Raw genomic sequence first — 16,504 nt, 5'->3', positions numbered from 1 at the left:
AAAAATTGAGAAAAATCAAGCAAAAAGAAAAGGAGCCCTGCTATACGTACCGACGGTTTCCGTAGGAAAACCGTACTGACGGCCGATGTGTGTAGAATGCTTAATCTAAACACCCTATTTTTCGTATATGCCGTTGATTCTTACGTGGTCCCCTCATTTTTTTTTTTTTTAAATTTTTGGACGGCTCGGATCGGCCATCCGGTGGCCGGAGATGGCCCGACGCGGCCGTCAATACGGTTTCCCTACGGAAACTGTCAATACCTATAGTATTTCTGAAAGAAAAGTTAGGTGTTGTTTCTCTTAGCTTTGTAGGGAGCGCTTTCGGACTTTTTGGACTGTATCTTGAATATTTTCAAAAATGTTTGGGTAAAAGTCATAATTTTTAATTTTTCTGATTCGTCTCGTCGAGATAAAAAATAATCTACAAAAATTGAAGCAAGACTAATTAACGCGAATTTTTTTGAATAAAGACAAAATGCTCAACAATTAACACCTTAATTAGGTCAAACTCACCCTAGCATGCCGGAGCATAAGGCTCCTTTCTTGTAAATTTATTTTGGTATTCTTTAATTTTCATAATTTTATGTTTAGTTTTTCGTCCTAATTTTTAGGGCTAATTGTTCGTCCCAACGAGACGTATTGAAAAAATATAAAAATATAGACCGATATTGAAAAAAGATCTTACATTTTAGACAAAAGACAATTGTTTGAAACTTTTTTCGTATTTAGTGAGGTTTTTTTTTGTTTTTGTCATAATTTTTTTTTTTACTTTTTACACTCCTCTCCTTTAGACGGATGATTAATTCAAAAAATGTAACGCAAATCCAACAAAAATTCAAAGAAGACAAAAAAATACACAAAACAAAGAAAGAAAAATTACAATAAGCCACCCTTCCACCCCATCTCTCTTCCCCCCAAAACTCCTCTCTCTCTCTCTCTCTCTCTCTCTCTCTCTCTCTCTCTCTCTCTCGCCGGAGCCATGAATGGACCAATCGGCGGCATATGGGACTCAACGTTGAACTTGTTCCCATCCGCAGCTCCCTTCTCCCTCGTAAAGGCCATTCTCGTAATCAGTGTCTTAATCATAATCAGATACTCATGGATGACATTAGACAAACAGAAACCATTCTCACCCGACCCAGTCGAGTCATTCGTCTGCTATATCTACTTGTACGACCATACCAACCAGGGTCTCGATCCTCCATGTTATTACCATCACGTGATTAGGAGCAAGTCCGACACCACGTGCGAGGGAGAGAGTCACGCTGCGGCCGCGGTGAGGATGAGCAAGTTAGCGAGCGAGGAGAAGCGGACGGCGTGGCTCGGCGAGGACGAACGGGCGGATGAGAGAGTCGTCAACAGGTTTGATCAGCAGCAGATGAAGACCTTTGTACTCGAGGACTACCTTAGGGAAAGGGACAATGAGACGAAGCTGGTGCACACAGCACGGGGTTGTTGGGAATCAAACCAATCAATGGATCTCGAACATCCTTCGCCGAAGCTCGAGAAGCTGGCGATGGACCCGGAAAACCAGGGAATAATTACGGACTTGTTGGGTTTCGCAAGGGACAAGGAGTTTTACAAGAGGATAGGCAAGGCTTGGAAGAGGGGTTACTTGTTGTTGAACGACTCTCCTGGTACCGACAGATCGAGCTTAATCGCAGCCATGGCCAGCTTTCTTGAATTTGACATCTATCATTTGGACCTTGCGAGCATGCCCTCCATCTCAGAGCTGAGGAATGTGCTGGTCTCCACCAGGAATCGCTCCTTGATTGCGATTCAAGATTTTGATCACTGTGCTGGGATGCTTCACAGACTCGCGAACGAGGTTAGCTAGTTGTTTTTAGTAGTATTCCGTCCCAATTTAATAGTCTTTCGTTCTATTTTAACCAGATAAAAAAATTAGTTATATCCTTAAATCGGTAATAAATTTTATATCCAATATAGATATTGTTTGATAGATTTCAATTAGTTCTATATATAATGCAATGTTTTTAAAATAACATAAAATATTATAAATTATAAGATATAAAATAAAATTGGTATGAACTCCTAAAAAGAACTGTAGTAAAAGTTTCATAATAGTGGGTTATACTCCTCTTGGTTATTTGATTAATTCCTATTTTAGGGGGGAAGGGGAAAAATATTAGAGCATCTCCAACCCATCTCTATTTCTTCAAAATAGAAAATGCATGTGATATATTGATTGGAGATTTTATAATTTATCATATATTTTCTTCAACTTTTGTACTTTATGGAATTTTTTTGAAGGAATCCATTGTCTTTTTTAGATATTTGGTCTCGAAATTTACTATTGGGTGTCCAAAAATGAAGACTACACCTCAAATTTGGAGACCACATCTCTAAAAAAAATGATGGTCCCTCCAAAATTCTCCCATAAAGTACAAAAAATTGAAGAAAATAAGAAATAAATTACAAAATCTCTTCTCAATATGCCACATCCATTTTCTATCTATTTATACTATATACTACAAGAATATAGTTATTACCTATAATACAACGAAACTCTCTCAACTTTCTCCCCTACATGTAATTTTCTAATTTTCATCTTTTTATTTTATTATTCTACACTTTTTACAAAATATAAAATATATACTTTATTTAGCTTGAAGAGGAAATTAAGTTCAATTAATAACATAACAAATGCTCCTTCAAACCTATCTCATTTTTTCATTTCTTTTTTTTATTGTTGTAGAATTTTCTTAATTATTTTGCGAGAAAAGATAGTAAATTCCAAGAGCAATATGCACTGATCCATTGATGTACATGACAACAAAATAAAAGTTCTAAACAGGCAATATGCTAAAATAAAAGAAAACTCTCTCCTACATGAAACTTTCTTAAATTTTTAAATTTTTATTCATTATTGATTCTATTTTTTTATGAAATGTATAAAATTTGAAAAGGAATTAGATTCAATCAATAATATAACAAATATCACTACAAGAAAAATTCAATTGGGTGACGAATGAAAATCGTCACAAATTGCATGTTTTTCGTCACAAATAATATAGGTGACGAAAAAAAATTTGTCGACTAAAGGTTGTCGAGGATTCCTACCTGGTGACGAAATCTATTTTTCGTCACCTATAGTGCCTTTTGATGACAAAATATTTCGTCACCAAAAAGTGACTAATTGGTGACGAATTTTTTTTCCTCACTTATTGTGCTTTTTGACGACGAAAAAATTCGTCACCGATGGGTCACATTGGTGACGAAATTTTTTGTCACTAATATAAGAAATCGGTGACGAAATTTTTCGTTGCGAAAGATGTTTTCATATGGGAAAAGAAATCCATCTTTCTTGCTCTTGCTGGGTTTCGAACCCGAGTCCCTTGAGTTTTTCGCGCAAGCACCAACCAACTGCACTACACACACTTTTCAGTAAATATTTGAAATATCTAATATATAACACATATGTTTACCATGAAAATGTATTTCGAATGTAATTTTGGACCTTTAAACATTAAAATTAGCAATTTTGATAAACATGAAGTTGTAGGCAATTGAGTTATTGTTCAAACCCAATTTGAATTATCTCAATCGGAGATTTTAATAAAGAGTTATGTCCGAAATACATTTAGTGACAAAGCGCAATTCATAAATTTCGTCACGAAAGGTACCCATTTGACAACGAAATATATTTTTTGTCGCTGAAAGCGTTAAAATGGTGACGAAATTATTTTTCGTCACCAAAGTTAAGCATTTGGTGACGAAAAAAATATTTCGTTACTAAATTGCTCACATTTGGCGACGAAATATATTTTTTGTCACAAAATGATTATCTTTGGCGACAAAAAATAATTTTGTCACCTTTTTTAAGTTTTCGGTGACGAAAAATGTATTTTATCGCCAAATGGGTACCTTTAGTGACGAAAATATTTTTTTCGTCGCTAAACAGGCATAATTGGTGACGAAATTATTTCGTCACGAAAGTTATCAAAATAGTGACGAATTTATTTTTTCGTCGCCAAATATACTCATTTAGTGACAAAATTAAATTTCGTCGCCACTTTTTCGTCACTAATTTTCATTTTTCTTGTAGTGTATATACTTATTTTGCATGAAACTATGTTCTTTCTTCTTATCTTGAGATTTCTGTTGTTTTGGAATTTCTCTAATTTTGGCAAAAAAATAGAGTAAAATTTCAAGAGCCATACATGCCAAGCACAGGACAACCAAAAAAAGGGTTCTCACTAATTTTTTTTTTTCCGTCTCTGTTCATCGAACGGGCAAGACGCTAATTTTGGAGAAATAAAAATGGTTTGGAGATAGATCTAATGGAATTCTAAAAGAAAAAAAATCTAGATAAGGGGAAGGCGACGGAAGAAAATGAAAGAGGAAAAAACAATGAATTAAGCAATGCTTAATTTGTTTTTCTTGACTGATAATCTATTTTTTCTTGTTCTTTTCAAAACCAAACAAGAGGAAGTCTTTTTCTCCCTTGAGTCCACCTTTGATTAATGACTCATCAGTGCTGTTTTAATTTATTTACTTTGTTTTCCCTTTTACTTGCAACTCAAGTTGACCGATGGTATTTGTTTTTTTACTTTGAATATATGGGTAAATCACACTGACCTCCCTGAAGGTTTTGACAATACAGAGATCTCCCCACAGATTTCTAAAATGACTCTAACTTTCCTTACTTTTTTCTAGCAATATGCATAAACCTCCCCTCCGTTAACTCTCTGTTAAATTGTTAACGGAATTTATAATGTCATCAATATTGAGTCTCGATGCTACCCTAAATATCTTTTTATATCAACAACCAAGCAAGCAGACTACCATTGACCTTAATATTGTCAAAACTTTTTTTTTTTTTGTTGTTGTTGGCTTATCTAATTTTTCGGTCCTTGTCAAATATAGCTAGCTAGTTTCAAAGCAATACTCGAACCGTTTTTATGTCAATTTCATCCTTTCATTCCCTTACCGTTGCGGCGCATGTAACGGAACTTGGTGACATGCATAAAATTTCCTTATGTGGAGGTGAGGTATCAAAGAAGAGAACCAAAAAAAAAGAAAGAGAAACACCAGTAGCGAAAACGTAGGGAGTCTGCTGTATCGAAGTAGACTTCATTCACTAACCTAAATCTCAAGGATGGAGCCAGGGGGTCTAGTAGGGGCGTCTGCCACGGCAAGAATTTTGAAAAATGCAATCATTATATGTAAAAAAAAATATCTCCAATTTATATGGACTCGCTACCGCTAGATTTTTTTCCTTATTTTTTGCTATATAGTAGTCCTAAATCCTCTATTTTTTTTTTAAGAACGAAGACCCAAAATATTATTCCAAAACTAAATTAGTCTCTTTCGTATTACATGTGCAAATGACCACCATCATTTTCTATAGTTTTTATTATTCGGACCCGGGATATTGCCAACCGGGGGTGCTTGGCAGTGGTGTCAAGCAGCCAATCCGGCCATTTTTGCGCTAAGATTAGATCCGAGCCGTTTGTGCCGAGATGAACAGTCAGATCGGCCGCTTAGCACTGCAGCCAAGCACCCCCGCTTGGCAGCATCTCCTAATCCTTCGCATTTCGCCACTGCTAGGGTAAAATCCTGGCTCCGTTCCTGCTAAATCTCTCACTCCGCGGGATGGAGCGACCACGATCTTCAAAGCACTACCTCCAAAATCTGTCGGGCTACTCGGTGGAGGAGGGGTGGCGGATGGTGGCTTGGGGAGGGGGAATGAGAGAAAACCTCCAAGATTTAGGATTGGATATCTGAATTCTGAGCCGTTCAATAATTTAAAAATAATTTTTCGAATGTCTCTGTGAAAAATCAGCTTAATTCGATATGTGTAGATGATTATAACAGATTATCCGTAAGGGACCAGAGTGGGCCCTTGCCATCTGTGCACCGTCAGATCCCATAGCAGCGTTGGATAATTTGGGTCGGCTTAGTTGTCAAGGCTTGACAAGGTTTTAATTACGACCACCACCGTAAATGAGCGGTGAGATTTGTTTCCCAAGATAAGTTACGTAAGCTAGCTTGGACACCTGAATTCTTAAAAAAAAAAAAAACATCCACCACTCAGCTGCATCATCCCGCCGCCACTGTGCCATAAGATGGTTGAAAGTCAAGATTTGGTAGTAGAAGTTAACGGGATGGTAGCCGGTAGGTAAGGGATAAAGTTATTTGTTTTAATCTAATTCCATTGCTGTTGTGTTATTTTCGCTGCAGTTGACGGGCTCATGTCTGTTGAAGTTCCTTGATGGCCTGTTGTCGACCTGTGGCGACGAACAGATCATCGTACTTACTACCAACCACAGAGACCTATATGATGCTGCTTTACTGCGCTCTTTGAACATGGATATTCACATTCACACGTCTTCACCTCAGCCTACAGCCTTACCCGATGGAGGAGAAATTGTGCAACTTGATTCATCTGAACAAAAACCTTTGCTGGATTTTGATGCTACAAACAACAGCGCATATCATTGCAGCCTTCTTGTGTCTAATGCAGAGACGAAAAATATGAGAGAGGAATCAAACAGAGGGTGCGTGACTGAGAGTGTATATAGTTTAGTTGATTCAACGACTAGAAGATCATCGACGCATTTTGATCCTCCAGACAACAGAGCACATCTTGTGATGGACCATCAGACCGGTCCTATTGGGTTTGATTCAGAGAAGGAAGATATAGCAGAGGGATTGAACGGAGAATGCTTCATCAAGAGTGGAACTAGTTTAGATTATTCTACAAAACGAAAATTGCGGGATTTTGATGCTACTGAAAGCAAAGAACATCTTGTCAGAGCATATCAGACTGGCCCTGTTGTGTCTCTTCCAGAGAATGAAAATAGGGGAGAGTCAGAATGCGTTACTAATAGTATGTTTGGTTTAGAGGATCTTCAAAAACATTGTGGCGGTAGACGCGATGATGCTGCAAAGAGCTTTGATGGTAAGCTTTCTACTATTGATCAGAATATGTATTACTGCTTGCAATCTTTATCATCTTTTCAATCTTTATCATATTTCTTCTGCAAAAGAGAAGCTCAGTTGTTTATGTATCTGGATTCTAATTTTAAAAATACAGAAATATGAATTGAAAGGGTTCATTTGTTTTGTATATTATCTTGTTGTGTACAATTGAAAATGCAAGTTTACGTTTGTCTTCAACAAAAGATTTTGTGCCAAGTAGTAGTCCATCTTGATTGATAATAATATTTCGAAGTCTCCAATGCTTTTCTGCTAAACTTCTGGTTCCACTATTGAAATTTGGTTTGTGTTAGTTACACCCTGGTGGTTTATGTAGTTGCTAATGGCCTCAAAATTTAATCCATTGTAGCTATTTATGATCTGGGATTTCATGCGACAGATTCCACTTCATGGAAATCATTCGAAGTACTAGAAATTCTTCCACCTTGGGAACAGCCTAATTACTGTGTACACTTATTGTCACCGGGAAGATTAAAACTTGAGGGTTGTGTACAACAAGAGAAATCACCAGATCTGCCAAGAGTTATGCAAATTAACGGAGTTGAACCAAGAGTGACAAAATCGCCTACATACTTGGGAAAATTGACCGCTCAGGTTTGTCCTTTTCCAGATTAGCTCGCAAGGGCGCATACATGTTTTCCAACTAGGTCTTCAAACAATGCTAATATGATCCTTATTGTTGAATTTAACCTTTTTTCAAGTATAGTGTTTGAACCTAGATTCTGATTTTTTTGCACTACATGTTGCATTGAAATGGTATGATTTGATGTAGTAAAGAAATGCAAAGAAATCTAGATTAGCCACAATGAAGGGGTGTTCTTTAGGAGAGAGTTTAGTTGAAGTTATCGTTCTGTTTGTCGACTAGTATATTGAATTATGGTTTCAACTACCCTAATAATGCAGCCTTCTAGCTCTTCATGTGGGCCTATTGGCTTACCAGATGGAGGACACATAGTGCTTCTTGATCCATTAGAGCAATCTACGAAAAATGTACCGCATGCAGCTAGGACAGATCAATGCTCTCCTACAATGTCTCTTCCAGAGGGAAAAAGGGTGAGAAGGATATTAAAGATAAAGTGCAGAACTATGATTGTAGTATTTGAGGAGCAGAACCAACATTTTGGCAGAAGATGTGAAGGCGCTGCTAGGAGCCTTGGTGGTAAGCTTCTACAACTGATAAAATGTTGCTTTCATTCGTGTTCATTTATGAACCATCTAATGCTTCTGGCAAAGCACATGCTGTATTATTCTCTTTATGGAAGTAGTACAAATTTGAAGTTTTCTTACCTATATAGTGGTGCTCATGCAGCAATGGGCATCTGTAGGAACCATGGGATCAATCGGGTATCCATAGTGAAACGCATCCATAAGCAACACGGGATCCATCGGTGGCCATTTCTACAAGTAACTTTCTTATATTTCCTTTTCAGTCAATTAGTTTTAAAAGTCTGAATCATTCTGGCCGTAGTAATGTCAAATTACGCTGGCAGTTGGTTCATAATTCACTTAGATTTTAATTTCCTTTTATCATTTCAGGTCATTAAATTTTGAAATCATATGGTGGACAAACTTCCTTTTGCAAAATGTCTATGCCTTTAATGAGCATCTCATTGTGTTAGCTAGCATACATCATACATGTGTCCAACTTTCCCTTAGATTGAATGGACATGAATGTGTAATTAGATTCATTGGTTTCAATGAAGAAGGGACCATCTATTAAGATCTTAAAGTTTGTCTCAATTTGTGGCCTTTTCAACTTGTACTCTGTGGAACTTAGTCTTCAAACAATACCCACCATCTTCTTGAACTCTAAACATAGTAAGGTTTAGAAGATAATCTGGATCGAATAATTCAAAAAAATCTTATAATAATAATATTGTATAATTTATACAATATTTTTTATTATAAAACTTTTTGTCATGAATATTTGAACTTAACTGAAGTCTGAAGTTCTGGGATACTACTCTTTAGCGTGTTTTTCCTTAGACCATTCCTGCAGTTTGCGACGTTTAGCACCATAGCCTAAGCCATCAGGATATAGCTGCCTCTAAATAGCATTGCTTTCAAATTGTAAGACACAAAATGAAAGTGATTCTTGGTGTACTACGATAATGATAACGGGCCTATAAGGTCATATGTCTTCTTCAATAAGTGAGTCCATGACATTTATGGAGGCTAATCACTGATTAGGTTATCAAGGTTTTTATTGTTCCTCTTCGGGGAAAAATTAGGAGACATATTTTACTGATTACCTTTGCTGGACTCAGAAATGGGCAACAAGGAAGGTGTATTCTTTGGGAGACCAAAGACTATTTGAAGTTATCAGTCTATCTATGGATGAGAAACTTGATTCAAGGCTTCTGATTATCCATATCTCCAAGTTTGCGAGATCTTCTCCTCGGACTTTAGCCTTACCAGATGGAGGCGAGATCGCCGGGCCTATAGCCTCGTCATTAAATGAATTTGCTGGTACAAACGATAAACCACACCTTGTCAGACAAGATCAAAGTGGCTCTACTGCATCTCATTACGAGAGGAAAAATACAAGAGAAACGCCAGACAGACAAGGGATAACTATGAGTTTATGTAGCGTACAGGATCTCCAACAACATGGCTGGAAACATAAAGAAGTTGTGAAGAGACTTGATGGTAATTTATTACTTGCCATCTCTTTCTTTCTTTCGACAATACTGACTCTGCCAGGAGATGCTAGATTATTGTCTTGTGGAGGCAATACAAGGATACGAATTTCTTATGTTTCTTTTCTCATGCAGTTAACATATCCATGTTTAAGAACACCTGCAGGCAGCACCAGAGTTATTGGTGGCCACGTTGGACTAAAAACAATGGTAATTCTCACCCCTTCCTTGTCACCTGTTTTGATCGTTACAGAGAGAAACCATAGTCCCTTAAGAGTCCAATTTTTAAGTCTTTTCAAAGTTGAGGGATTTGCAGAGAAAGGGGAGCAAGTTAAGCTTACATGACTAAATTCCAATTCTTATGATTCACATAATAGAGTCTGCTTTCCTTTTCCTTCTAATTCTATCTTCCCTAACCTGAGGCAAGGATAATTGACATGTTTTCCTTGTCAGAACAACAAGCAATTTACGCTCCAAAAAATAGAGCACAATTTGCCAAGGCAGATCAGAACGGTTCAGAGAAAGGAAGTAAGAGAGAGACATCAGAGAGAGACTGCTTAATTAATTTACTTAGTTTAGAGGACCAAGGACAACATTTTGGAGCTAGACATAAAGATGAAGAGAAGGGCCTAGGCGGTAAGTTTCTATAGTTATAATAATGTACTCATTGCAAGTTGCAATCTTAATCTCTTTTCAATTTGCAACCATACTATTTCTTCTGCCAATTAGAAGCTTCATTGTTATATGGCTTCTTGTGTTCAAACGGTAAAAAGTGAATTCAAATGGTTCATCTGCTTGGCACATTATCTGGTTTTGTATAATTAGACTCGCAGGTTTACCTTTTACTGGTCCATCTCAATTGATACCGAAGGTTCTAACTTCGAAGTCTGCTACGTTTTTCTGCTAAAATTCTGGTTGTGATACTAAATTATGGTTTGTATCATTTACCCCAATCATGGTTGCTTACTATAAATTTAATGAGTTATGGTTTCACACGCCAGATTCCCTTGCATGGAAGTCATTCGAAATACTAGAGAGTCTTCCTAGTGGGGAACAGTCTAACGGCATTAGACGCTTAGTGCGACAGAGAACACTAACATACAAGCATTGTGTACGAAGAAAGAAATCACAAGATCTGCCAAGAAGTCTGCAAATGGACTGCTCAGGAGGATTGGCTACTCAGGTTAGTCCATGACCTGATCTACATGTAGAGTGTTTGAAACTACAATATGATCCATATTGGTGAATTTACCCTTGGTTCAAGTAGAGTGTTTGAATCCAGATTCTGATACGTTTGTACCAAGTATTGTCTTCGATGGTATGGTAAGTTTAACTCAAACTATGGATCCGAGTATTGTCTTTAAGGGTGCGATAAAAGCATGATACTCTAGTAGAAGAGAGAAAAAATCTAGATTAGCCATACCCTTAATTACGAGAGGAAAGATTTTTATTTTTTTTTGAACTGCAAGAGGAAAGATTGGTTGACGTTATCATTCTGTTTATGAATCTGTATTTTGTATATTTATGGATGAGTACGTTGATAAATGGCTGCAATTATCCAAATACAGCAGTCTACTAGGTCTTTGCATTGGCCTCTCAGCTTACCAGATGGAGAACCCATCGTAACTCATTCAGAAAAAATATTTGTGAGAAATACATTTAAAAGGAAGTGCAGAAGTATGAGTGTTAGTTTTGAGGATCACCAACAACATTTTTGCAGCAGATGTGAAGGTGCTACAAACAGCCTTGGTGGTAAGGGTCTACAATTTATGAAGTGTTGCTGGAGATCTCGCTCTTGTTTCTGAACCAAGCAAAATGAAATTTTCTTACCTGCATATTGGTGCTTCTGCAGCAAAGCGCATCTGTAAGCGTCATGGGATCAATCTGGTATCCACTGTGAAGCGCATCCACAGGCAACATGGGATCCATCGGTGCCCATTTCGACAAGTAACTCATTTGTTTTTTCATTTCTTTCAAGTCCTTTTAATATGGGTAGGTTGTAATTGCTACGGAAAGTGCAGTGATTTCTACCTAAAGGCCTAACTTTTTAAGGATTATGAATCCCTTTTGTCAATTCAGGTTTTTTTAGATTGTGAAATCATTTTCACACGAGCTTTAAAACACTCCCTTTATGAGAGTTCAAAAACTTGTTGAGGAAGCTTTTTTCTCATCAACATTTGACCTTGGCTGAAGTTCTGGAATATTATACATAGAGCTTCACGCAGTTTGGAATGGTTAGCACTGTTTGAAGCCATCATTTCGCTGCCTTTAAATGCATTGTTTTCAAAATTGTCGGACAATAAACATGAACGTAAATCTAGTGACTACTATTAGTTCAAGAGGTATTTATATGTTCCCTTTGACTGGTTAGATAATGACATGTATGAGCATACTTGCTAGTTAGAGCATTGATGTCATTGTTGTTCTTGTGTATTTGAAAAAGATGAGAAAACATACCTGTTTAAACTAGCACAAGAAACCATATAAAGTCCGAATTTTCTATAAACAACTAAAAGTATGTTCTGTTAACTAGGAAAAGAAAGAAGTGCAATTTTTTAAATTTCCAGATTTACCGATTACTGTTACTGAACTCAGAACTGGGCAACAATGTAGGGGTATTCTTTAGGAGGGGAAAGGCCAGCTGAAGTTATCAGTCTATCGACGGAAGAGAAACTTGTTTCATGGCTTCAATTTGTCCATATGTCCTGGCTTGCCAGATCTTCACTTCACCCTTTCGCCTTGCGAAGTGGAAGAGAGATCGAGGGGTATATCGCCTTTTCATCAAGTGAATTTGCTGCTACAAACAACAGGGCACACCCTGGCGGACAAGATTGGTGTGGCTCTAGTGCATCTCGTCCTGAAAATGAAAGAACGAGGGAAACAAAATACGGGGAAGGGACTGCTTCCAGTATAATTAGTCGTGAGGTTCTCAAAAAACATTTTGGCAGTAAACGTGAAGATGTTGCGAAGATCCTTGGCTGTAAGTTATTGCTTGCCATCTTTTTCTTGCTTTCAAGTAACTAACTCTGTAAGGAGCTGGGTTATTCTGTTGGAAGCAAAAATATAACAATACGGTTTTCTTCTGTTTATTCTTGCTCATGCAGTTAGCGTCTCAACCTTTAAGCGCGTCTGTAGGGATCATGGGATTCCTCGGTGGCCAAATTGGAGAAGCAATAGCGGTAATTCCTCCCCCTCCTTCCTAGTCGTCCATTTGGATTGCAAATATAGGAGAGAAATGGAGAGAAACCTTGATCCCCTAGTAATCCAATTTTGGAACCTTTCCAAAAGTTGAGGCACTTGCACAGAAAGGGAACACGAGCAATGATAACTATTGGTACCTAATCTTCCTGACAAAAGGTTTACGTTTCTATGATTCAGATATTAGAGTTTTTTTTTTTCTTTGTATCATCTTAGAGGCCAGGATGAGTTAATCCTTTTCCCCATCTTTTTTCTCATAAATTCTGCAAGTTAAAAGACGCTACGACTATCCATTTCTTCTCTTCTTTTTTATTATCTTTCTTGCGTAAGTTTTTCTTTTCTCCAAACAGTTCGGAGACCCCCTGATCCACATGGACAAAAGAATCCATCACCCACATTCAATACGCTATCAACTAATGGGCAGATCACGGTGGTAAATGAAATGGGTGGTCAAAATTTGGAGCCAAATGAGTGTCTACCAGATTCTTTTGAAGACCAGAACTTTCAGAATAAGGGAAATGGTTCAATAGCAGAATTTGAAAGAACTCCTACTTTTGATGATTCTTTCCCCGGTCATTGTCGCGATGTGGATTTTTGTTATCCAGCTGTATACAGTGAAACTGAAGCAGCACGGGGTTCCTCTAAATGGGCATTTCAACTGGAAGGTCAAACAACGCAGTCCACTGCCTATTCAAATCACAATGCTCTTGTGTTTCCACAATCTCAGATGGCATCAACAGAGGTGCTAAATCAGAACATGGGCAGTTCAGAAGATAGGAGAGATTTGTTAGCTTCACAAGTAGAGCCTTATCATGAGGGACATGTCTGTGAATCTAGTAATTTGACATTTCCTGCACGTTCTGATGCACCTGTGGCTACTATTCCCCACACGATGCCTACAATTCCCCATACGATACCTCACCTCATTGGGGGTTCATCTGAATGGCCGTTTCAACGGAAAAATCAATCAACGCAGTTCACTGCATATCCGAATCCAAATGGTCTTGTGGATCCACACCCTCAGATGGCATCAACACAAAAAATAAGTGAGAATATAGGAAGACTAGAAGATCGGAGAAATTTGTCAGCTCCACAGAAAGAGCCTCTTCCGGAGGGACATGTCTTTGGGTCTGTTAACTGGACAGTTGGTTCATGTTCTAGTCTTGCTCCGAGCCAACCCATGCCTACTATTCCCCACACAACAGGAAGTTCAGAATATTGGAGAAATTCATTAGCATTCGCAGAAGGGCATCTTTCAGGGGAAAATCTCTACGGATCTTTTAACTTGACAGTCCCTCCATGTTCTGATCCTGCGAGCCAACCCATGCCTACTATTCATCACACAATGGCTACAATTCCCCACATGATGCCTCTTCTCACAGAAAGGCCAGATACGAGGTTCGTGAAGCTAAAGGCAATGTATGGGGATACCACAATAAAATTTCAGCTCCCTCTCACATCGGGAATTAATGAACTGAAGGAAGAAGTGTCAAAGATACTGGAGTGCAAGCTTGGTAGTTTCAACGTTGAGTATAAGGATGAGGATGGGGACTGGATTTTAATGGCCCGTGACGAGAACTTGAGCGAATATCTGCAACTTCTCACCTCACTGGGAAATCAAGTAACAAAACTAAAACTTCGTGACAAGGTTCCCCACACGATGAATTTTTGTGATAACTGCGGATGTGACAATTGCAGATCATTGAAGCAGAAAAGACCATAAGTATGTTTAGTAGTAGAATAATATTTACATGGTTGACACCAGTCCCATGTTCTTTGTGTAACGGAACATTTCCTTCCTTGCCAGTTTTTCCTTTGCTAAACCAAACTACTTTTGGTAATGCTGCATTTTGCAGGGCCCTTTGTTTTGGCCTAGGTTTTACCTAAATTTGGTTGGTGATATTTGATTGTGTAAATCTCGTTCCATTGGGGTTTCTTTTTATCATCTCCCGATGCAAGGATTACTTGAGTTTGTCATCATTGTTAGATCATGTCTGTACATGGTGAGGATGGTGAGATTTTGGGGACCATGAGCCTTCAAGTTTAGATCTCATTATGGTTTTGGGGGTGCATTGATGGATCGAGGAGCTCAGTCCTAAATTTTTATTGTTTCAGCAATGGTATGCTTTTTAGGATTCTTCTCGTACACATGTTGAAGCTAGTTCCCGAACGCTCTTTTTGCAAAACTCCATCTCATTGCATTTCACATAACAAATATCCATACACATTGAACAACCTTTCAAGGCAGTAGCCAAGGTAAGAGAAAACCCATTTGGCCTCACGCCATCTTTCCTCACATTGCAGTAAAAACTAATATCATACCTGTTATATCCATCAGCTATGAGTCCTGCAATTGAGCTGTCCAAGAAAAAACGTTCCCGTTCAGGCATATCGTCATTGACGTGACGCCCACATTGGTGATGCCCACACTTGGCATAAACACTCACCAATGAATTGCACAAATGGGCATCTGGGTTTATCCCATTCTTGATCACATTTCCATGAACTGCCTTTCCCTCGTCCAAAGACCCTTTCAAAGCACAAATATGCAGCATACTGGAATATTCCTCTCTTTTATGCCACCGTATACCCATTTCTAAAATTTCGTTCTGAGTATAGAAACAAAGGAAAATAGTTTTCCCCATCCTTGTTTGGTTCTTAGACAAAAAGGAAAACAAAAAAAAATTCCAAGAGAAACAAAAAAAACCCAACAAAAAAAAATTCCAAGAGAAACAAAAAAAACCCTACTGTCCCAATGTCAACGGTCCTAGCCTCCTCTATGTTAGGTTTATTACTGTTCTCATGTCTTTGAACCATATCCCATATCTCCTTTGGAATTTCAGTTTCGATATCGCTTTCTATTCAAGCTTGCACAGTTTGTTTTTGGGTTCAATGTCTTTGGGAGATGATATTCGAATTTGCACAGCTTGATTTCGGGTTCGATGTTTTTGCAGATGATTGACTGTTTGATAACCTAAACTCAATCTTCATGTGAGAGCTGCTGGCCCAGAAGCTCTAAGACCTGTTGATATTGATATCAAAAAAATTCTCTTTTCTTTTACTATACTCACATGACACTATTTAATTCCCTTTGAAGTAATGTTCTTCTCGTTTTCCTCTCTTTATCTTTGAAGAACCAAACAAAAGAAAATGATTCCATGTACTTTCTCCCTCGTCCACTTTCACTTCCTTTCATTTATCTGAATTATTAGTTTCTTGATCAGTACAACTTGACCCACAAAAATCCACCAAAAAAATCAATGGAACTCTCAAATAATCCAAAAATAAGATTTTGCCCAATTTTTCTAGTACTACCGTGCAGCAGTTATGCACTCATAGCTATACATGTACACACGCAAAACATTACAGGAAAGAGGTTGAGGCTCAGATCTGTATTTTGATAGGAGAAGAAAAGGGGTTTCCCACCGTGGCTGCAAAAACAGTTGCCCCATTGAGAGAGGACCAATAAATCAGTCTTCTCTCCCACAGGCCCTCGAAATTGCCCCGCCAAGAAATGAGTCCCATTTTCTCAACAAATATGAACTCAAGATATGTGTATATCATCACAGCCTCTCATAGTTGAGGAAAAATTATCAGGCAGTCCTGGCTCATGTTGTATCACAAACAACAACAGCAGCAGCAGCAGCAGCAGAAAAAAGAAAGGAAAAGGAAAAGAAAGAAGGGCTTGGTTCATGGGATCAGCA

General features: G+C 38.0%; 1 protein-coding gene across 1 annotated transcript; it reads left to right on the top strand.

Moving 5' to 3' along the window:
• The first annotated feature begins 979 nt into the window (after positions 1–979).
• LOC131327441 (uncharacterized) lies at positions 980–14,745 on the top strand. Its single transcript, XM_058360610.1, has 14 exons — positions 980–1,828; positions 6,205–6,925; positions 7,313–7,557; positions 7,867–8,122; positions 8,273–8,367; positions 9,231–9,612; positions 9,738–9,812; positions 10,056–10,238; positions 10,604–10,785; positions 11,171–11,354; positions 11,455–11,549; positions 12,216–12,582; positions 12,707–12,781; positions 13,151–14,745. The coding sequence occupies exons 1-14, from the start codon at positions 980–982 to the stop codon at positions 14,521–14,523; spliced, it is 5,082 nt and encodes a 1,693-aa protein (XP_058216593.1). The 3' UTR covers positions 14,524–14,745.
• The last annotated feature ends 1,759 nt before the right edge of the window (positions 14,746–16,504 follow it).

This window comes from Rhododendron vialii, chromosome 5a (assembly GCF_030253575.1).
Source record: "Rhododendron vialii isolate Sample 1 chromosome 5a, ASM3025357v1".
Lineage (NCBI taxonomy): Eukaryota > Viridiplantae > Streptophyta > Magnoliopsida > Ericales > Ericaceae > Rhododendron > Rhododendron vialii.
This window is presented reverse-complemented; position numbering and strand designations above follow the sequence as displayed.